The 21,431-nt window shown below is 32.0% G+C and overlaps 6 protein-coding genes across 8 annotated transcripts in view; 3 read left to right on the top strand and 3 right to left on the bottom strand.

The window, feature by feature from the left end:
* Window positions 1–777: 777 nt before the first annotated feature.
* Window positions 778–2,704, bottom strand: LOC108732577 (chitinase domain-containing protein 1). The gene is made up of 6 exons (XM_025976072.1): window positions 2,330–2,704; window positions 2,082–2,262; window positions 1,821–2,024; window positions 1,593–1,754; window positions 1,298–1,523; window positions 778–974 (listed from the first exon to the last, which is right to left on the bottom strand). Exons 1-6 carry the CDS (start codon window positions 2,606–2,608, stop codon window positions 833–835), a joined length of 1,194 nt encoding a protein of 397 aa, XP_025831857.1. The 5' UTR covers window positions 2,609–2,704; the 3' UTR covers window positions 778–832.
* A 308-nt stretch (window positions 2,705–3,012) lies between these two features.
* LOC108732593 (pre-mRNA-processing factor 6) lies at window positions 3,013–9,257 on the top strand. Of its 3 annotated transcripts, none has more exons than XM_018463472.2 (16): window positions 3,013–3,229; window positions 3,287–3,346; window positions 3,401–3,467; window positions 3,518–3,717; window positions 3,783–4,024; window positions 4,081–4,163; window positions 4,231–4,426; window positions 4,615–4,763; window positions 4,821–5,136; window positions 5,207–5,421; window positions 5,480–5,656; window positions 5,728–5,911; window positions 5,977–6,173; window positions 6,373–6,657; window positions 6,762–7,127; window positions 9,119–9,257. In XM_018463472.2, the coding sequence occupies exons 1-15, from the start codon at window positions 3,135–3,137 to the stop codon at window positions 7,095–7,097; spliced, it is 2,802 nt and encodes a 933-aa protein (XP_018318974.1). In that variant the 5' UTR covers window positions 3,013–3,134; the 3' UTR covers window positions 7,098–7,127; window positions 9,119–9,257. The 3 variants fall into 3 exon arrangements, with proteins under 3 accessions (XP_018318974.1, XP_018318977.1, XP_018318973.1); XM_018463475.2 differs by lacking the exon at window positions 9,119–9,257 and adding an exon at window positions 7,195–7,431 and having other exon boundaries at window positions 5,977–6,140; XM_018463471.2 differs by lacking the exon at window positions 9,119–9,257 and adding an exon at window positions 7,195–7,431.
* Window positions 8,085–9,887, bottom strand: LOC108732596 (F-actin-capping protein subunit beta). The gene is made up of 4 exons (XM_025976089.1): window positions 9,725–9,887; window positions 9,263–9,474; window positions 8,999–9,171; window positions 8,085–8,927 (listed from the first exon to the last, which is right to left on the bottom strand). The coding sequence occupies exons 1-4, from the start codon at window positions 9,725–9,727 to the stop codon at window positions 8,698–8,700; spliced, it is 618 nt and encodes a 205-aa protein (XP_025831874.1). The 5' UTR covers window positions 9,728–9,887; the 3' UTR covers window positions 8,085–8,697.
* Window positions 9,888–10,417: 530 nt separating this feature from the next.
* Window positions 10,418–15,014, top strand: LOC108732594 (protein smoothened). Its single transcript, XM_025976088.1, has 9 exons — window positions 10,418–10,484; window positions 10,651–11,583; window positions 11,637–12,056; window positions 12,118–12,342; window positions 12,471–12,672; window positions 12,911–13,081; window positions 13,308–13,707; window positions 13,767–14,160; window positions 14,516–15,014. Exons 2-9 carry the CDS (start codon window positions 10,923–10,925, stop codon window positions 14,722–14,724), a joined length of 2,682 nt encoding a protein of 893 aa, XP_025831873.1. The 5' UTR covers window positions 10,418–10,484; window positions 10,651–10,922; the 3' UTR covers window positions 14,725–15,014.
* A 113-nt stretch (window positions 15,015–15,127) lies between these two features.
* Window positions 15,128–15,778, bottom strand: LOC108732597 (60S ribosomal protein L37a). The gene is made up of 3 exons (XM_025976090.1): window positions 15,670–15,778; window positions 15,382–15,510; window positions 15,128–15,319 (listed from the first exon to the last, which is right to left on the bottom strand). Exons 1-3 carry the CDS (start codon window positions 15,670–15,672, stop codon window positions 15,173–15,175), a joined length of 279 nt encoding a protein of 92 aa, XP_025831875.1. The 5' UTR covers window positions 15,673–15,778; the 3' UTR covers window positions 15,128–15,172.
* Window positions 15,779–16,045: 267 nt separating this feature from the next.
* Window positions 16,046–21,431, top strand: part of LOC108732552 (protein KIAA0100) — a 13,720-nt gene continuing 8,334 nt past the window's right edge. Inside the window, exons 1-14 of the mRNA XM_025976054.1 lie at window positions 16,046–16,188; window positions 16,277–16,403; window positions 16,478–16,675; window positions 16,732–17,007; window positions 17,078–17,227; window positions 17,290–17,523; window positions 17,582–17,927; window positions 17,981–18,164; window positions 19,337–19,432; window positions 19,489–19,619; window positions 19,682–20,119; window positions 20,325–20,680; window positions 20,847–20,969; window positions 21,036–21,212. Coding sequence (XP_025831839.1) covers window positions 16,130–16,188; window positions 16,277–16,403; window positions 16,478–16,675; window positions 16,732–17,007; window positions 17,078–17,227; window positions 17,290–17,523; window positions 17,582–17,927; window positions 17,981–18,164; window positions 19,337–19,432; window positions 19,489–19,619; window positions 19,682–20,119; window positions 20,325–20,680; window positions 20,847–20,969; window positions 21,036–21,212 — 2,895 coding nt within the window. The 5' untranslated portion in view covers window positions 16,046–16,129. The remainder of the gene's footprint in view (window positions 16,189–16,276; window positions 16,404–16,477; window positions 16,676–16,731; window positions 17,008–17,077; window positions 17,228–17,289; window positions 17,524–17,581; window positions 17,928–17,980; window positions 18,165–19,336; window positions 19,433–19,488; window positions 19,620–19,681; window positions 20,120–20,324; window positions 20,681–20,846; window positions 20,970–21,035; window positions 21,213–21,431) is intronic.

Raw genomic sequence — 21,431 nt, 5'->3', positions numbered from 1 at the left:
TGGTACATTTTTTATAGCCCACAAAGAAAGATAGTTAATTAGCCACAAAAAAGGCTTATGTAATTGATTTAATTAATTAATGTGTGTTTAGCAATTAACACTTTTAATTATACATAATAATTTAAATTTACTTACGTAAAAATCGACTTTAACATTGCCATTTATACTTACAAACTTAAGCTAAGAACTTAAAAGCGGAAATCATCCCCTTTTTTTCCACCCTTACAGTTTTCTTTAAGTTTAAAAGTAGAAAGCAGAATTTATTAAATCGAAAATTATTTACTAATTATTATTAAATATTTATAGTTCATTTTTTTTCAGAAATGTCCACATTAGAATGGCTATCATCGTATATAATAAATGTAATTACTACGGCCTGGGAATGTATGGTTTTGCTAGTCCTGAGTGCGTACTATGTGACAGAGACGTTAATCTTAAGCGTGACCCCCACGGCCTTTAGGTCACAAAAAAGTCTAAAACATAAAGTGGTCGTTATAACAGGTGGAGCAGGGGGAGTAGGACAAGAATTAGCCGTAAGACTTGCCACAATTAAAGCCAAAGTTGTTATTTGGGACGTCAACGAAAAAGGTAAAGAGAAAACATATTTATTGTCTCCGGTTAGTTTAAAAAATTAAGGTAATAAAAATTCTTTTTTTTTGTTTCTCACCTGAATCTTTTTCCAAATTTTTAGCTGTATCTTATGTTGCGAATCTTTCTGTACAGCACCATAATTCAGCAACACTATTTAAAAGCGTTAATATTGTCTCAAAAAAAAAATAGTGTTACTTCACTCTATTTATAAAGGCAACATACATTCCAAATAACACATGTGTTACAAGAGATCATAAAAATAATCAAGTCCTTGCCCTAATTCCCATATCGATATTCCAGTCCCATATTTTCTAGCTAAATTTATACGTTCGTTTATGGAATGTAATGTAGGATAAAAAACTATTGAGCGTCCACTATCAGTCCTGAAATAAATAAAAGCAAATTCATTGAAAATAATTCAGTTTTTTACATCACATGGACAGTGTCTTTTTTATTTAATGATTCTAATGAGTTAATAAATATATAATGACAAATAACGTTGATAAAAATTAATTAAGACACTTATTAACAATGAATAAATTTCATTTAATACATTCTTTTACGGGTTTTGAGTTGCCTAACTATTATTTAAATGAATTGTACTTTTTTCTGTTATGCATAAATTTCTCCTACAATTTAAATACATAAAATATATTATGCAATTTCNTATCCTATAAATATTATATAAATAAAAATTTTTTCTTACTTTGCCTCGAAAAAGTGTTCCACCGATTCTGGATCAAATTTCAGTTCCTTAGTTCGCGAATTCTTTAGCAATTCAACATAATCGTGAGCCACAATAGGACTTCCCCCATTAGGAGTGTAGGCATTGCCATAAAAATTAAGACCCGTTAAAATTTTCTTTCGTTTTTCCTGAGAACTTGATAAAAACTGAATGCAATCTTTAACCCATGGCAAAGGAGCATTTGGACCTGAAATAGTACAATAATTATTAGACGTAAAATCTAATAGGTATATACAAGAATATTTATATTATTTACCTGGTCTTTGAGGATTTGAAAAATCGTATGTCATTAAAGAAAACCCGGTAACATAATCATATAAATCATCAAAATTTTTGCCAGTAAACATTTCCTCTTGCATACCTCTCTTTGGAGGAACTACCAGAAATAAGTCCAATTGTTCAGAAGAAAATTTCTTCCCTAATAAAACCGAAATATAAATCATAAATACATCCTTCTCAAAAGGAAAATAAATTTCAAACCTACCAATATGTTTAATTAAATCCACTAGTAAACTATCATCAAATCTGTTTGTTATTTGTGACCACACCTCTAAAACGACTCCATCAAAGTTATACTTTTTACAACTTTCAACAATAGCAGCAGTTAAGGCGTACATCTCGTTATAGTTACCCAAGAGTTGTTGAAAATCTTTCAAGGACCACTTATCAAAGAGAATCCTAGGAACAACTACGATATAGAAAAATTCACAATTAAATAGAACATGAAACATAAGGAACTTATTACCTTTAACTCCTCTTTCTTTGCCTGCATTTTTAACATCCAAAATCCACTGCTTATCTACATCGTGAGTACCAGTTATCTCATATTGTGCAGGTTTTATACATCTAACTTGCAACCACACTGGACTAATGTGGGTAAATTTATTGCCGAATATTTTCGCTACATCGTAACCGTGATTATTCCACTACAACGTTATATCAATAAAAACAGAAAGTAGCAAGAAATAATAAATGTTTAATAGGTCTGCTTACCGGTGTTACATAACCTAAAACAAGTCCATCAAAACTATAAGCATCGACTTCTTTAAAAAATGCCTGATAATTGCTTAAAATATCTGCTATTTTAACAGTTTGTGTTATAAGGTTTTTGTCCTTCACATTTTGATTTTGAGGACCTGAGTGCACTTTATCCACGGAATGTTTCCCTTTTTTCGATTTAGGCGACTTAGGTGACAACGTCCCATTAACACTTATTGCATTAATTAAAGCTAGTAAGCAAAACGTACATTTTATAAGATTATTTAAAAACATATTGTACTTGTTTTATCTACTTCTATAAAAGATAAGTGCTCATTATCAGGTAAAATAAGTTTTTAGACTTTTCAAACTTTTTTAAGGTTATATTTATGTTTTTTAAGTTTATATTTATGTTACTTATTGAATATCTATGGAATTAGAGAAAAAAAAACTCATTGTGGTTCAAGTAACGTGAACGAAAAGCTTGAATAGAAATTAGTTGCTATTTTTTTTTTACTCTTCATATTATTATATTAAGTTTAAATAGATCTTTGTTTCATTGTATAAAATAACGTCGGTTATTAATTGAATCGATTCTTTGCCAAATTTGTATATGATTATTCTATTGTTATTTATTTATACATTATCTATGTTTGTTTATCTCTTTTGACATTTTGACAGATATAACCATAGATAGATATAACCCTACTTTTCCTTAGGCCAACGATAAACGCAATTAAAACGGCTAACTTACGATAGCAAAAAAATTGTTATTTAAATAATGCTTTAGCTTTTAAATAAAATATTATAAGAACTTGCAATGACTACTCCTCCAGCTGCATTGGTAAACAAGAATAAGAAGCATTTTCTTGGTGTTCCAGCTCCTTTAGGTTATGTTGCAGGTGTAGGAAGAGGGTAAGGATAACATTTTGATTGAGTATTTAAATCAAATTAGTAATTACTTGTTTTTAGTGCAACTGGCTTCACAACACGTTCTGATATCGGTCCGGCAAGAGATGCCAACGACGTTTCGTAAGTTATAATTTTATATTTACTTTCTAACAAATAATTTTTACCCATTTGTAGAGATGACAGACATGCACCTCCTGCAGCAAAACGACCTAAAAAGAAAGAGGAAGAAGAAGAGGATAAAGTAACGGATTTACATTTTTTGTTTTCTTTTTTTAACTTATGCCTTTGTAGGATGATGAAGATTTAAATGATTCAAACTATGATGAATTTAGTGGTTATGGGGGCTCGCTATTTGCCAAGGATCCTTATGATAAAGATGATGCTGAAGCTGATGCTATATATGAGAGTATTGATAAAAGAATGGACGAAAAGAGAAAAGAATATAGAGAAAAGCGTCTTAAACTAGAACTTGAAAGATACAGACAGGAAAGGTAAGCAAACCAATTAAAAGTTTATTAATGATTACCTTAGAGTTTTAATGAATTTATTCTTAAAGGCCAAAAATTCAGCAACAGTTCTCGGATTTGAAAAGAGATTTAGTCAATGTTTCTGAAGATGAGTGGAGAAGTGTGCCTGATGTAGGAGATGCTCGAAATAGAAAACAAAGGAATCCTAGGGCAGAGAAGTTTACACCATTGCCTGATAGTGTATTGTCCAGGAATTTGGGGGGTGACACATCCAGCTCAATAGATCCAAACTCTGGTCTAGCCAGCATGATGCCAGGGGTCAGCACACCAGGTATAGTTCCACAATTATATGGTTGTAACATTATAAAACTTTTAAATTGATTTTAGGAATGTTAACACCAACTGGTGATATGGACTTGAGAAAAATTGGACAAGCTAGGAACACCTTGATGAATGTAAAATTGTCGCAAGTAAGATTATAATTAAGGTTTTTCAATTTGCATTGAAATAATAATATGTTTTTCTGCTTTTTCATAGGTCTCTGATTCAGTAACGGGTCAAACAGTTGTTGATCCAAAAGGTTACTTAACAGATCTTCAGTCCATGATTCCTACATATGGTGGTGATATTAATGACATAAAAAAGGCACGACTTCTATTAAAGTCTGTCAGAGAAACCAACCCCAATCACCCTCCTGCATGGATTGCTAGTGCCCGATTAGAAGAAGTTACAGGTATACATTTTATTGTTTTTGTATATATTTTTTATTTATTCAGTCTACAGTAGAAATTTGTTGTTTCTTTTTGAGATTTGTAAATAGATTTTTAATGACTATAATACTTTATCTTATTTTTGCTTTGTTTCTTACCTATGACTTTTACTTATTTTTCTTTTGTTGTTTTGATACATAATTATTCATAGGTAAAATACAAGCAGCAAGAAATTTAATAATGAAAGGTTGCGAAACTAATCTTCAAAGTGAAGATTTGTGGTTGGAGGCGGCCCGTTTGCAGCCCCCTGACACCGCCAAAGCCGTTATCGCCCAAGCTGCAAGGCATATACCGACATCGGTAAGTGAAAATTACAATAAACCAAATTAAAAACTAATAAAGCAACGAAATAAATAGGTTCGAATCTGGATTAAAGCTGCAGATCTTGAAACGGAAATAAAAGCGAAACGTCGTGTATATCGCAAAGCTTTGGAGCACATTCCGAACTCTGTTAGGCTTTGGAAAGCGGCGGTGGAACTCGAGAACCCCGACGATGCCCGAATTTTACTCTCACGAGCTGTAGAATGTTGTCCCACTGCTGTCGAATTGTGGTTGGCTCTCGCAAAACTCGAAACGTATGACAACGCAAGAAAAGTTCTGAACAAAGCCAGAGAAAATGTACCGACAGACAAATCTATTTGGGTAACGGCCGCAAAACTCGAAGAAGCTCATGGTAAGAACTTGAAATTATATTTTCCACAGGAGTGTTGTTTTAATGCTTGTATGTTTCAACTCACTATCAGGAAATCATCATATGGTGGAACGGATCATTGACAGGGCTTTGACTTCCTTAAGCGCAAATGGTGTTGAAATAAATCGAGAACATTGGTTCAAAGAAGCGATAGAGAGCGAAAAAAGTGGTCACATACACTGTTGTCGAGCCATAGTGAAGAGCATCATTGCTTATGGAATTGAACCAGAAGACCAGAAGCATACCTGGATGGAAGACGCTGAAAATGTACGCTCTTTATGATAATTTACATTTTAAATTATATTCGAATGTTTTATTTTTGCAGTGCATTACACAAGGTGCTTATGAATGTGCGCGCACAGTATACAATCACGCCCTAACCACATTTGCTTCAAAGAAGTCCATCTGGTTGAGAGCTGCTTATCTTGAGAAAAACCATGGGACAAGGGATAGCTTGGAGGGACTCTTACAAAGAGCTGTGGCACATTGTCCAAAAAGTGAGGTAAAAATCTATTTACTGATAGCTTCTTTTCACAGGTGTATGAGTTAAGCTTTTGTACTTTGTATGTTTAGGTCTTATGGTTAATGGGAGCAAAAAGTAAATGGTTGGCCGGTGATGTCCCAGCAGCTAGAGGAATTCTGTCATTGGCCTTCCAGGCTAATCCCAACAGCGAAGAAATTTGGTTAGCCGCCGTGAAATTAGAATCGGAAAATAACGAATATGAGAGGGCCAGAAGACTACTTGCCAAAGCTCGAGGTAATAACATAACCATTCAGTTCGTAAATATAAAAAGAGTAATTTTATTTTGTATTCCTTATTAGGCTCTGCTCCTACACCCAGGGTGATGATGAAAAGCGCAAAACTGGAATGGGCCCTGAATAACCTTGACGCAGCCCTTAATTTGTTAGACGAGGCCCTAAAAGTTTTCCCTGACTTTCCCAAACTATGGATGATGATGGGACAAATCTATGAACAAAAACAAGAAGTGAGCAAAGCATTTGACGCTTACAATTCAGGGGTATGAGCCACTTTTTATCGATAACGTATTTTTTATTTATTGTAAAAATTTAAAGGTAACAACGATATAGAGTTCTCTAACACCATACTGTAATTAATGTTTTAGTATAACTGTTTACTTAAACAACAATATATAAGTAATTTAGTTGTTCATTTACTTTTATATAATTGCAATAAGTTAAATTGTTTTCCTGCTGTAGATCAAGAAATGTCCCAATTCAATACCGTTGTGGCTTTTATTGTCCCGCCTTGAAGAAAAGCGAGGTCTTTTGACAAAGGCCAGATCTGTACTTGAAAGGGCACGATTGAAGAATCCAAAAAACGATATTTTGTGGTTGGAAGCAATTAGGGTCGAAATTCGAGCAGGAATGAAAGACATCGCTATGCCCATGATAGCAAAAGCTTTGCAAGAATGTCCTGATTCTGGTTACCTGTGGGCCGAATCGATTTTCCTAGAAAACAGGCCACAAAGGAAAGCAAAATCGGTAGGTCTAGTTTTAGTCCCCTTAAAAAAAAAATGACGTGTGTGTGGGAACCTACCGTAACCTTATGTATATAACGCCTACTTCTCTCTGTTTTTTTTATAAAGGTGGACGCTTTGAAAAAGTGTGAGCATGATCCACATGTACTTTTGGCCGTAAGCAAACTCTTCTGGTCAGAAAGGAAAATTACGAAATGTCGCGAGTGGTTTCAACGCACTCTTAAAATAGAACCAGATTTAGGAGACGCGTGGGCCTACTGGTACCGTTTTGAACAGTTACACGGAACCCCCGAGCAACAGGCTGAAGTAAAACAGAGATGCCTTGCAGCCGAACCTCATCACGGAGAACTGTGGTGTTCGATATCGAAAAATATTAAGAATTGGTGTTACAGCACAGAACAAATCCTTCTTGCTACAACCAAGGAGGTACCCATTCCCGTTTAAAGAGATTTTGAGCAGAAAATAATCCACCAGGTGAGATTGTTTCTTTAATGTTAATATAATTTATAGACATGTTTTTGTTTTGGTGTAATGGACTCAGAATTCTTCACTTCTGCAGAACTTTGCGAGCAACCAATAAAAAAACATCTTAAAACGGTGTAGGAAAAACTACATTTCCCCCCAAAACGATTAATTAATTTCCCTTTGTCTAATTGGTACAGAGTTGTTGTAATTTTTAAAGAGAGTTCTAAAACGAAAATGTTGGTTCTGTACTTTAGATTTTACAATTTAATGGAAATTAATTTATTGTGTTTTAATTAAATTACGTTTTTCCTTGTTTCTGTCTACTGTAGTGTTAATACTGAGTAATTAAATTATTATTATATATAAAAGAAAGAGTGCTGTCAGCACAGAGCAAAGTTAGTATCAGCAATTCTTATGCTGACGTGTACGATGTGTTGCATACCCTTTTACAAACAATTCTTTTAATTTTTAATTTTTCAAACAATTTTTAACACAAAAACAGTGATTAAACAAATTGTTCACACTCGCAGCAATAGTGTTAACAGTTTCGAAACTCACAGTGACTGATAGTTAAATTATATGAAATGAAATGACACGAAAAACTATAAAAGTACGTTTTTATTTATTCATTTAATAATTACATTAACATTCATAGAACAATAATTTAATTTCAATTAATAACTAAAAAAAATTAAAATGTGTGTAGGCGTGTTTGTCATTTATTATGCATATAATAGTAGTAAAAACGTTTCTTTAGGAAAGTACCAAATTAAGTTATTTCATTATATTTGAGCCACGTGAAATTTTAAAATTACAGAAAAATACAGAATGTTTGGTCAAAAATACATATTAGTTTGGTCAGGGCTTTTTATCCATTGTTTTAAGAAATTACTTATTATAATATAAAATTGCAGTTTCAAGCTATTTAAATAGTTTTAGGCGGCTTCTAATCAAACATTCTGTATTACAAAAAAAAAAAGGCGAAAAAATATATTTTTTACCAAAAAAAAAAACATAATTTCAATAGACGATTGCGATATAAAAAAGACGTGATATTATAAGAAGCATAATACTTTACCAGAACGTAATACAGGAAGAAGAATTGAAAAATACCCTCGTTAACCGCGAAACAAAACAAAAAAAGGATAATTAAATTAATAACATTCGTTACATTTTATCTACTGATTGATTGCAACGAATTCTGTCCCTCTCTCTGTATGCGTTCAAAACTTATTAACACGTTTAATAATTACAATATTTTTTGTGGTTTAAAAAGTTGGCACGTCATTTATTTTAGCACCCAAAGTTTAATACTATTGAGAGTTAATTGGTCGAAAATTTCACTTAAAAGTGACCCTACATAATCGATAAAGTGCCTAAATATTAATAATAAATAAATGTAAATCACTAATCGTGGATTAGGTATCATTTTTATCTCGAATCATGCAGCAATAGCAACTTTGATTTTAACAATTGTCAGATGTTATACTAAAGATATTATTACATCAAGAGATACAGAAAAGGAAATGGTACTTCCCCCAATGTGAAAATTTTATAACCCAAACAATTTTACTATATGTCAAGTAATTTTAAAATAACAATAACTTACCTGGCGAGTCAAACTTCCCCCTAAATTCATAGTGCCTGAGCCCTGCTTGTTTGTTTGTAACCAAAGCATCGCAGTTGAAGTCATTTTATAATGTGAATTTCTACCTGAACTCTTCTCCTGCACCTCCACAACATGAATAGAGTCCCAACATCCCTTTATTTTTCTACTGCCATCTCCCGTTTTCTTTATCAATATAACGCCTAAACGCGGGCAAATTTTCAAGTTAATTGTTATAGAAAATAATGATTTTTACACTTTAAAGAGGCCTTACCTGCGAAACCATGTTCCAAATCCCAAAAATAGACAGATGAAACTCCCCCTTCATAATACATTTCACGGTATTGGTCAAATGCATAGTTAGCATCTAATTCCAATTTCCTTAACCTTTCAGAGGGCATAGAACCGTCGTCAAGAGGGGGATCATATGTATTTGACCATGGTGACCTAATTACAGAAATAAAATATGAAAGATTACATTACTCTTTAACAAGGAATTTGAAACATATTAATAAAATATAATTTACATCTTACACACCTGTATGAATCCCCATCTCTGTTGTAATCACATAGTAAGTAATCCTTGCCCGACTCTTTATCTTTTGCTATTTTTAAAGGTTGATCAACAGAAGATAGTAGATCTTCACATAGACTTGGCACCAAATCAATTAAATCCCCTAAATTCTTTTCAATTTCTTGAGGCGGTAGCCTTCTCATTAAATCCAAAGCACAATCAAATTGCTGTTCACCCTATTTTATAATGAAAACAGAAAAAAAAAATGTTATAATTTGGAGGTTAGGTGCATCGGTATAAATTTTATCTTACTTTTTATACTGAAAAAATTATTAATAAAAGAAATTAATGCTATTTTTCTTAAAATAATTTCAATACGTATAGAAAGTTGTTTGAGTTATGTTCCTTATCATTTGGGTGTGACAAATTATCATTGTAGGTGAATGAAAATAACTGTAAAATATCCCATTTAATTAAAATACATACCATATTTCTGTTATTAAATGTTCTTCTACTTTTAATTCTACAATCCTACCAAAATAAAAATAACAGTACCAATGACTCACAAGAAAACACTTTATTGAAAATAATTTGTTAGTGAGTGACGTGCAAGTCAAAATTTTGACAATACACTAGTGTAATGTTGCTGTTGTAAGGTTGGTGAAAGTGTGTTGAAAGTTGGCGGTAATGGTCTATTTTTTTTTCACTTTCAAAAATAATTATGTGGTACATTTATTAGGATCATTTTAAAAATTCAGAGGTATTTTATATATAAATACTAATGTTAGTGAGATAAAATTAGAAATTCCTTTATAAAAAAAATATTTAGAACGTCCTCAATACCCACATTTAGCGGTTCTAAGATCAAAACTAAAATACTTAAAATTCTTGGATATTTACCATTTTAATCATATTTTGATATTTTATAAGCATAAAAAAACATAATGTTACATTTAATCGTCTTAAATAAGTGAATAAAAACATTCTTTTATGGTAACTTCTCAATTTGGTAGAAAAACTTCGTAACTATCGTAATACATTGCTGCGTGTTAAAAAAAAATGCGAAGCATACCTATTCGAAATTAGCAACAAAGACTTTAAACATTCTGAGAATATTAATTACTTAATTAATGGTATATTTAAATGTGTAGTATTGTTTAAAGTACGACGAATCTTCACCTACATTTATAAGTGTAACTTTGTTCGTCTTGATGTAGTTAGAATCAGTTCAGTAAATTAATCATATGTAAGACGTAAAAACAGATTTATCTAAATTTATATTAATTAATGCGAGAAACTTAATTTTTTATTATGTTCGATTTGTTTCATTTCTTTCTAATTGCTTGCCTGTTGTCTTTATCGCACATTAACCTTGTTGTGTGTGGTCTCTACACTGTTTTCTTTTTTTACAGTCTTCACTCGACTCATTTTCTACGAAGGAGCGAATAACCCACGTGGGTGGTCCTTCCATCTCTTTCTTATATCGTTTTTGCCCTATACAATTGTCTTCGTCGCGCAGACCATAAACATTTGAAAGCATGTTCAGGTAGCGGCAAGTGCATTGTTAACAATATAAAATTTTTAAAATGGCTTAAACTCGTAAATTTTAAATGAAAATTGATCAAAAAGTGCCTTCAAAACTGTGGAAAAAGTGTAAGAGTTATTTTTCGAAAACAAGACGACAATGAACTTCGTGTTATTTATAGTAATCACTTATAAAATCGTATTTGTATGCAGTAATAATACATCAAACAAAAGTTCAATAAGAACTGTGACGGAAAACGAGGCTTTAACGGAAAACGAAGAAAATTTAGTAACAACGATGGAAACGAGAAATGCAAGAAGAGCCGATTTTAACAGAGATCCTTTTATGTACAGTCATCCCTTAGATTTAGAATTGAGATATTGCCCCCGACCTGCTGCATGCCAACCTCTCAAGTACAACACCTGCATGGGGATAAAATTACCGTACTCTAGCACCACTTTAGACCTGATAAATCTTAGCTCTCAAGAAGTTGTACAAGAAAAGTTGCAACTTTACCAGTATCTACGGTACATTCCTAAATGTTGGGCTGTTATTCAACCTTTTCTTTGTGCCTTGTACATGCCCAAATGTGAAAATGGAAAGGCATATTTAGCTTCAAAAGAGATGTGCAGGATAATCTCAGGACCTTGTAAAATTTTGCATAGGAGTGGTATATTTTCAGACTTTATGATGAAATGTAGTGACAGCAATCTATTTCCACCAAGATGTAAAAACGATATTCACGAAGTTAAATTTAATTTAACTGGATTTTGTATGGAGCCATTAGTTAAAACTGAACATTCAGATTGGTTTTATAAAGGTAATTGTAATTTTTTTTCTAAAAAAACATATTTTCTGATCTTAACTTTGTAGAAATTGAATATTGCGGTCTTCAATGTAAAGATGTGCTTTACACTGAGAATGAGCAACAACAAATACATAAACTTGTTGGCTATTGTGTCCTGATATGTATTTCTCTCAACACTTTTACAATTGTTACTTTTATAATAGATTGGAAAACCGCAAAAAAATATCCTGCTCTTGCAATATTTTACATAAATTTCTGTTTCCTGATCTGTTACTGTGGCTGGATGATACAATTTTTGGGTTCAGAAACTCGGGAAGACATTGTATGCAAAAAAGATGGAACATTACGGAAATCAGAGCCCAGTGCAAATGAAAACCTGTCTTGCGTAGTTGTTTTTGTCATGGTGTATTATTTTTTTGTGGCAGGAATGGTTTGGTTTGTTATTTTCGCGTATTCTTGGTATATGAGCTCTTTACAAGCTTTAGGTACAATTAGTTACAATTGTACAGTTAGAAAAATATATAATTTTTTATTTTCTTTTTGCAGGAAAAATCCAAGATAGAGTGGATAAAAAGAGGGCCTATTTTCACTTAGTTGCTTGGAGTTTACCTCTTATTTTAACTATTACGACGATGGCTTTAGGCGAAATTGATGGAGATTATGTTTTAGGGATTTGTTTTGTAGGATTTGTTAATCCTGCAGCTCGTGCGGGTTTGTTACTTGCCCCGCTTGCTGTTACCATGGTTGTTGCTGGTTATATTATTACCAGAGGTAAACGCCACCGAATGAAATCGAAAGTACACTCTCGCATATATTTTTAAATTATTTATCGAATTTAATTAATTTGTTACTTTTTTAATATTCAAGTTGTTTTTAAAAATTGTTTCCTTTTATTTCAGGACTTATATTACTTATCAAAGTAAAAATAGACAGCAGAGACATTATTTCTGAGCACTCTAGTAGAAAAATTCGTTCAAACATAGTCAGAATGGGGGTCTTTACCTTATTTATAATAGTTTTTTGCATTATTACTTTTATTTATCACGGTTACGTTTTTATGAATTCACATATTTGGGACAAAAGTCTGCATGAGTTTATATTGTAAGTTGCTTTTATTTCTTTGTCTTATATTATTTATTTATTTTTTCCTCGTACCTCTAAGTATAGTATGTTTGAAATTTAGTACAATTTTTTAATAATATCCTCTAATTAAAAATGTACTATAATTCATTATTTTGTTTGAATACTGTTTATAAAAAAAATATATATATAATGCAAGTTTATCAGTGAATACCCTGTATCTTACATATGCAATTGTCTTTATTGAGTTTATTTTCAGATGTAAATTGACGAGTCTTAGTACAGACCATTCCCATTGTCGAAAAGAAGTTCGACCTAGTGTGGCAATGTTACAGTTGCAACTTCTGGCTATATTTGGGGCCGGTGGAGCTGTAGCATCCTGGGTATGGTGTGCAGCCACATTACACGCTTGGACCAGATATGTACGAAGGTATGACATAGGAAACGATAAAAAATCATAATACTTAAAGAACGAGTTTCATAAGGTTTTGATTTATTTACATGTCCAAGTATTGCAAACTATCTTTTAGTTCAGTTATATTTTATTGTTTTGTCTTTCTTTTAAGTGAATATCGAGTCCTTTTTAATACTTGGATCGTTGCACCTTATGGGACTCGTTCGTTAATATTCCCTTTCAAAATCGTCCTGTCTTTCAGAAAATTTCATTGCGAAGTAGAAGAGCCGATAAAATTTCAAAAGCACAAAATAATAGCACAAGCGTTTGAAAAGCGGAAAAAGTTTAACGAGGGCCGCAAGATTTCGATCGAGTGCCAGCCCCATTCCGATCCGGTGGGTCTGCATTTCGACCTCAACAGCGCCGCAAGCAACGAATTGAGCACCACGTGGGCGGCCAATCTTCCCAGACTCGTGAATCGTAGGGGGGCAGTTCCAAACGAAGTGGCCACTTATTCCGTATCTAGTAACTCGGAAATGAGCTATAGTTTGCAGCATATCAGCATCGAGAGTCGGAGGAACTCCGGGGAAAGTCAGTTGTCGGTTCAAATCGCTGAACTTAAAGCCACTAGGAAAATTAACGCCAGGAGACGACACAACAGAGTAAGAAATTTAGTTCTTATAGAATTCTGCTTCTGATAAACAATTTACTTTTGTTTTAGGTCCGTCGAAAACACGAAATTATTTCCGGCTCTCGTACCTCACGCCGTTACTCAAAAACAAGCACGAAACGTAACAGTAGCGGAAGTTTGGACTCTCATTTGGGTACCCAATTGCTGAACATGTTTAGCAACAACGCGAGTATGAAGAACATGCCGAATTTGAGTAAACGTCGCAGTGCCAATGCAGGACTCGACGATCAAAACTTGAATAATTTCCTTTCCAATACCAAAAAGCTTATCATTCCTGGTGATAAGAATTTAAGAAGAAGTCGGAGCGAAGAAGAAAACGTTTCTGTTACTTATTCAGAAAGTAAATTCAACGTAGTTGTTAATAATCACAGCAATAATCATCTCGATTTAAGCGACCAGCTTATCATGAAGTCTTTAAGACAAGGTATTATATGAAGAGTAATTCAATTAATACCCAATAATACGACAAAAAATTAACCTTGGGGCTGTCTATAAGTTATGTAAAGCCAATTGGTAATTGGGGGGAATCCAGAATCGCGTTATGTAACGGAGTAGTAAGGGGTCAGGCCACTCCTTACATGGGGGTAGGGTTAAAAAATGATGAATTTTACGTTACATAATTTATTATGGGCAGCCCATTTTTAAATAATGAATCGTTTAATGTTATTTATCATGAGTTTTCTGCCTTTTTTTGAGCATACATATTTAGGTCTTAATTGTTAATGTAACTTATTACTGTTTAACAGTATTTCGTTATGGTAATAATATTTTCATTGTAGGGCTTCACATTAAAGAATTGCAGTCTAATTCCGACACGAATGACGAAAATGAGAGTAAAAATCATAAAAGTGAAAAATCGTCATATTACAGCTCTGATAGTGACGTAGAAAGTTCAGACAACGATGCTTCATGCCCTGAGTTAAAACAACTGTTACAAAATTCTGTAAATTCATCAATAGTAGCAAGAGGAACTGAACAGATCAAATAGATTTGTCCATATTGACTCTCAAACAATTCAGTAATTTTCAAGTGCCTTATATTTATGAATAAATTCCTTGTAAGTACATACATGACTGACTCTTCTCTTTAGTTATGGTACTTGTAGTAATTTTTTTATCAAAGACCTTTAATATCATTACCAAATACTTATCTGAGGTAATAAGCACTTAGTTTTTTAAATGTGCTGACATTCTTTTACTCTCATTGGAATAGAAAAATATAAATTATTTTATTCTAAATATAAGTGCAGAATATTAAAGCGTCGATTTTGAAAGCAAACATTGTCTTAATGATGAAAATCCTAATCGAATATTTCCAACTCCTTTTCCTTAATAACACACAATTGTGGAATATTTTATCTGATCATACATTCAATTACCAAAGAAACACCCTTTTAACTTAAAAAGGTATTTATTGTATGTAAATTAACCTACAGTTTATTGTTCCTTAACATCTCTCAATCGTCTAACAGCTGACCTGACTGAAGCCGCAGCTGTTGTTGAATATACCCAGGCTCCACCAGCAACTACCCGTTTGCAACGTTTGCAGGACCAAATACCAACAACTGATCTCTTCATGGCATCCTTTAAAAATGGATTTAGGAGTAAGAAACCAGTTACATTAGTATTTAAAAATTTAAACTTACTTTTCCGCAAAAACTGCAAGAGTATTTGCTGTGCTGAGTAATTTCCATTTTCTTAACCATTTTACGGAGAGAAGCACCATAACGAGTTCCATATTTTCCTACAATTCCTACCTTTTTCGTGCGTTTGGCCTAGAAAATATAACCTCTAAGTTATCATAAAAATTATAGCAGTTATAAGAAAAATATAATTTTTATGTGAAAAAATATTAAAATTAGATACAAAACAGCCAATCTACCACAAACTACGGAAATTGATGTTTTCGATATAAAATAATAAATTTTACATACCATTTTTACTCTCACAAAGTATTAAACTTTATAAACGTCAGTATTACTATGTTTACAAAACTGGAAGAACTTGACAGATACTACCAACTGCATAACGTGAAAACAAATTGTGTCTATTGTATCAATGCCGATAAATTTGTCTTAATTTTCTTTAAAAATTACTATTTTGATAATTCATTTTTTAACTTAAAATATAATGCACATCCAAAATATTTCAACTATAATAAATATATTAATTTAAACTTATTAAGCTTAAGCTACTAGCAAAATGCTACTGAAGAAATTAATTGAATCAAAGTACTGTATATATAGACACAATATAAATTTGACAATTGTGACCTTGAAGCAATAAACAAACCGATGTCAAATGTAGCTATTATAAAAGATGATGTGGTTAGAATCGAAATTATTTAAAAATATGTAAAAGAATAGAGCGATTTTGCTTTTCTGTTAGCAAAAAATGCATTTAATTTTAGTATTAATTCTTGTTTTAATTTGTATATATACTGTTACTTCATGGTAAGCTGTTTTCCACTTACATTTGTATTTGGTTATTACGGTTCTTTTATACGACAAGAACTGCTAATTTATGTTAATTTTTTAATAGGATTTTACCTAAAGTCATAGCAGTCATATTCGAACACAAGTTTAAAGTAATTATAAAGATAGGAAGGATAGGTGTTCCCTACCTTAAAATTTATGATGTCAGCATTACTAAAAGCGGTTTTACAATCGTAAGTTATTAAATATTTGGTATCTTTTTTAAAGATTAAGAAGATTAATATAAGTCTTTAATGTTTTCTTTCAGCAAGTTGATGAAATAAGTATTAAAAGTAGTTTCTTTAATTCGGAGCTCACAAAGCTAGTCACTCTTGTTGTGAAAGATGTGCGTGTTAATAAGGACATTGGAAAATCTGAATCAGATTGGGGAAGGGTATCTAATCAAAAAATTTACATGGATTTTAGAGAAAAAAAAATTCCCCATTTCATCACCACATTTGCACAAGTTGGTATTTCAGTTGAAATTAACATTCTAAATTGTGTATAATTTAAAATTTGCAGTTTATGGCTGTACATATTTATAATATTTCTGCAATGATTCTTCATTCAGAAGAGCCTGGTTTTCTTGTACATGCTACTGCAACAGAATTGCATTTAGATGGTAGTGTAGTTCAAAATGCCAAAACATTGCTTGTGAATGCAAATCTTACAGAAGTATTTGCCAAACTTTTACGCCATCCAGAAAATAAATATACTGACAATAGCTGTCTGGCAGAGCTTAGTTTTGCAATAAATATGGAAGCTACTCTTGTAGCACAAGGGCCGTTATCAGTAGAGGTAAATATATAGTGATCACAATAACTTCCTGTATTAATAGTGTAACTTTTAATATATAAATACATTTTAGAAATTAAGTTTAACCGTCTCTCAAGCTACAACAACAATAAGTGATGGTTTTTATACTTTGGTTCAAGAGAGAGAGCCTTCACATATACCACCATCTGATAATAAAGTTTCATATGATTTTTATGATCGAATTTATCCAATTATTCCTAAAGTAAGCGTTAAATATTGTTAGAAAATATTATCATTTACTGATGTCAATAAAACACGTTTTAGAATTTCGTTTATAAAATGGAAGATGTCTCTATTCGAGGTGTAAACGAGAATAGTAGGACTGAATTTGTGTCTGCTCTGCAAGCTTTTACTATCAGTAGTAAATTTGTTAATAATTCAGACCTTGATAATTATTTGTTGCCACAATTAAGGCTTTCATTACAATTGCTGGATTTACAAGTGCAAAACAGCAGGGAAAGATTGCTATTATTAAAAAGCTGGTCTTTGGATGCGAGGGTAATAAAACTTTAATACTACTTTTAAAACACTTTTTGGATTTAATGAATTTTATTAGCTCGAAGATAACGTTTTGAATCTTTATATCAAGCTAAACACGCTAACAGTAACTTATAACCACGAGACATTCAACAAGTGGATTCGTACCAATTTTTTACAAGGTTCTAAAAAGGCTCTAATCGCAAGGTCATCCAGCATCGACTCGCAACCCCCCTTAAAGGAAACGGGTCGTAAAGAGAAGAAACCCAGCGACGGTTTTTTAGAAAAACTAATGACCAACGTTATGATAAACGGTTGTGCAGAATTTTGTAACGTTTCGTCCCTTGTAAAACTCAATGGGAATCATTCTTCAATAGGGTTCAGTCATACAAAAATTATTCTCGAACAAGCCCTGGAAACAAGAGGTTCATTGATGTTTAAAAATTGTAGATTTGGAAATATCATATATACATTTTAGATACGAAATACGCGTCTTTAATTCCGAGACTGGTCTTATCCAATCGTCATTGGCAACTGGAGATCTTGGTCGAGTCTTTTTGGTGGAGTTTTAAGGAGTGGACTCAAGAGCCGGCGACGTCGAAGAAAACTCACGTTTGGGGTACTCCCGTGTACCTAGGAATGACACTGATTAAATTTGGAACATATGGCAATTCAGAAATCAAAATTGAATCTTTACTTGATACATTGCAACTTGAATGGAGTTCTTATGCTGCAGAGTACATTCTGTTAACATTAAAGTAACCATTTATTANACTATTTGAAATAAGTATTTATTGAACAAAATTAAAATTTAACTTTGTAACTACTACTAAAGTCGATTGTTTTCATTTTTTTCTAAGTTTAGAAAAGTTACAAATAACGACTTATTTTAAATTTGAAAATTATGTGGCATATATTAAGAAGTTCTATAATAAATTATGAAATAGGTTTTGGCTGATCCTTCGATACATGGCACTGAAAATGTGATAAACGTCATGAGGGAAATTGATAGAGACAGTCCATGGCCTGAAGAAGGCATTGATTTTACAACATTGTGGTGTAGATTTGTCTCTTTAAAGTGCAAAGACTGGAAGTTTCAACTAAGGGACTTCCCCCAACCGTTACTTGTAATACGTCAATTTTACATAGGCGGTCAGCTTGTAGGAGCAGAGCAGGTTGCACCAAAAAGGGGTAAGGTACTAATTATTATCTTTTAAAAATTAAAGCATATCAAAATGAAAAATTTCAACTTTTTAATAAAAAATAGGAATACCATATAATCATAATCAACTTTTTATCTAGAAAAAGAATCTACATTAATACAGTTAATATATACAATTGTATATTGTCTTTTCTTCAATTTTTTAATTTGAAATTTACAGTATCTAATTTTACACAGACGATTACTCATATATTAGTTTTCGACATTAATTTTATCCGTTGAAATTTTCGTCGTCCTTTTTGATGTCATTTTCATTAACGGTTCGTCTTCTTCGTCCAAAAGTGGGCAGTTGTAGGTGGCTAAGTGCCTCCTGTACCTCTGTGGCTACTTGTAAAGCGTTAAGTCCGAAATCTAACAGTCCATCGATAAGTTGTTCTTGAGACGGTATTCCGGGGATTGTAAAATGTACATCGAGGTCTCTTTTGGCCTTAAAAGAAAATTTTTTATCACAAAAACAAATATATAAGTACTACTATTAGAGACATTGCGACTATTATAATCAAAGTTTTCGAACAATATGATACGATAAGATGTATGTTTACCTATAAAAGATAAAAACAAAATCGAGAATGGTTTTAAAAATTCAATTCAAATTAATATTAAATTTGGAACATATGGCAATTCAGAAATCAAAATTGAATCTTTACTTGATACATTGCAACTTGAATGGAGTTCTTATGCTGCAGAGTACATTCTGTTAACATTAAAGTAACCATTTATTATATTTTTAAAGTTTCATAAACTAATTTGTGTTTACATTTTAGGTGTATGAGGGACTATCAGACAAAAGAGACTGAGCATCTTCACAGGTCAAGCAAAACAAAATTCCAAGAGTATATAACTATAAATCTTGCCTTATCTCATATAAATTTATTTTTTGCAACCCAGGAAAATGGTAAATCTTTTACCCCATTGGTGAACAAAAGCAAAAAGGCTATCTATTCAATTTGTTTATAGAATTTGTGGTTACTCGCCTCAACTCCGTATCATTGGATAAATCAATAGACTGTACAACAGCCCAATTTAAAGGATTCAAAATGCTCACAGTCAAAAGCAAGGATTCTGGGTTCAATTGTATCAGAACTGAAGACATATCTGAGTACATCAGTTACGTTAAAATGACCCAAGTAGAGTTTAAGACAAATGCTGAATGTTCAGAATTTACTTTGCATTTACTTGAAGAAATTGTTGTGTATTGGACTACAAATATTCACCTAAAACTTTTGTATTTGTGGAGGGACTGCGTGGAATTCTGGGGAAAATTCCTCAAAAACACGAAATTACTCAGTCAGAAACCGAATAAAAAACGAGAATGCATTTACAATTTTAGAGTTTTCGGAATGTTTGGATTTCATATACAAATATCTCCAAGCCATAAAGCAAAGGTTACAATTGGTAAGTAAAATATAAAAAGGGTCCTGTAAAAACAAAAATTAAAAATAAACCCTTCTAATAAAAAAATGTTATAATTGTAATAATAATTAACAAAAATTCAAAAGAAGTTTTGTTGTCTGTTGTAAGTATTAATTATTAAAATGAATAATTAATGAGAAAAATGAAGTATTAATTAATATTTTAAGTCCTGTTTCTTTTATTGTAGATGATATGACGGTGTCCCATACAAAAGACAATTTGACCATTAGTAACAAGACGGGTACAATTTCAATTGATGATGCTGAAATTTTTACTTTGTTGGGATTGAGTTTGTCTAGAGTGAAAGAGAATCAAACGCTGCTTGAAGAAAGATTGGAAAATGAAAATATACAACTGCGATGGAATAATCCTTGGGGATTTTCTATTGATTCATTTCGAGCTGCCTTTCCATATCAACACAATTTTGCAGATGCTTACAGAAACGAATTTGTTTCAGTCTTTAAATGGCTTAAAATTGTTCACAATAGAAAGAAAATGCCCTTTACCACGGATAGTCCTCTTCCAAGTGATCTTGTAATAAATGTAAGTGTTTATTTTGATAAATAATATACAAAAGCCAATTTTTAAATCGAATACTTATCATGATTTAAAAAAAAAAGAAGTAATACGTTTTGAAAGTAATTCAAGAAGTGCAGCTTTTTTTTCTTTTAGTAATAAAAATATAATTTCTTTATTTTGACTTTTTAAGGTAAAAGAATTTATCTTTGAAATGGCAGATGATCCATTCGAAGTAAAACTAAGAGATAACTACGAACTGTTGCTTGACGAATACAACGAAAGTTTGAAACGTCAGAAGATGCTTAAAGAAAGGGTACTATATTAATAAAAATGGGTAATAAACAATTTTAATGTTAAATAATTAAATAAATTTTTGTAGATTGAGGAATTGTGTAAAACTCATTTACACTTACCAGCCAAAAAAGTGGAAGAACTTTATGATAGTTTGAAAAAAAAGAATGCTGAAATATATGTGCAGAGATCGAAACAAATGAACTACGCTGTGCCCCCTAGAACCCGACTGTTTGCCTGGAGTATTACAAACTTAGAAATTATGGTAAGAAAAATATTTTATTAAACACTAGTTCTTCCCCCCCCCTATCAATCATTATGAACTCGAAACTGTTAGCACCATTGCTTCGAGTGGTCGAAATTCACTTTTGTGAGCAATTTGTTTAATCACTTTCTTTGTGTTAAAAATTGTTTAAAAAATTAAATTTAAAGGAATTGTTTGTAAATAGGTATGCAACACATCGTACACTTCAGCATAAGAAAT

This window comes from Agrilus planipennis, unplaced genomic scaffold (assembly GCF_000699045.2).
Source record: "Agrilus planipennis isolate EAB-ADULT unplaced genomic scaffold, Apla_2.0 scaffold71, whole genome shotgun sequence".
NCBI lineage: Eukaryota > Metazoa > Arthropoda > Insecta > Coleoptera > Buprestidae > Agrilus > Agrilus planipennis.
Note: the sequence above shows the minus strand (reverse complement) of the source record. Positions and strands in the feature narration are given on the sequence as shown.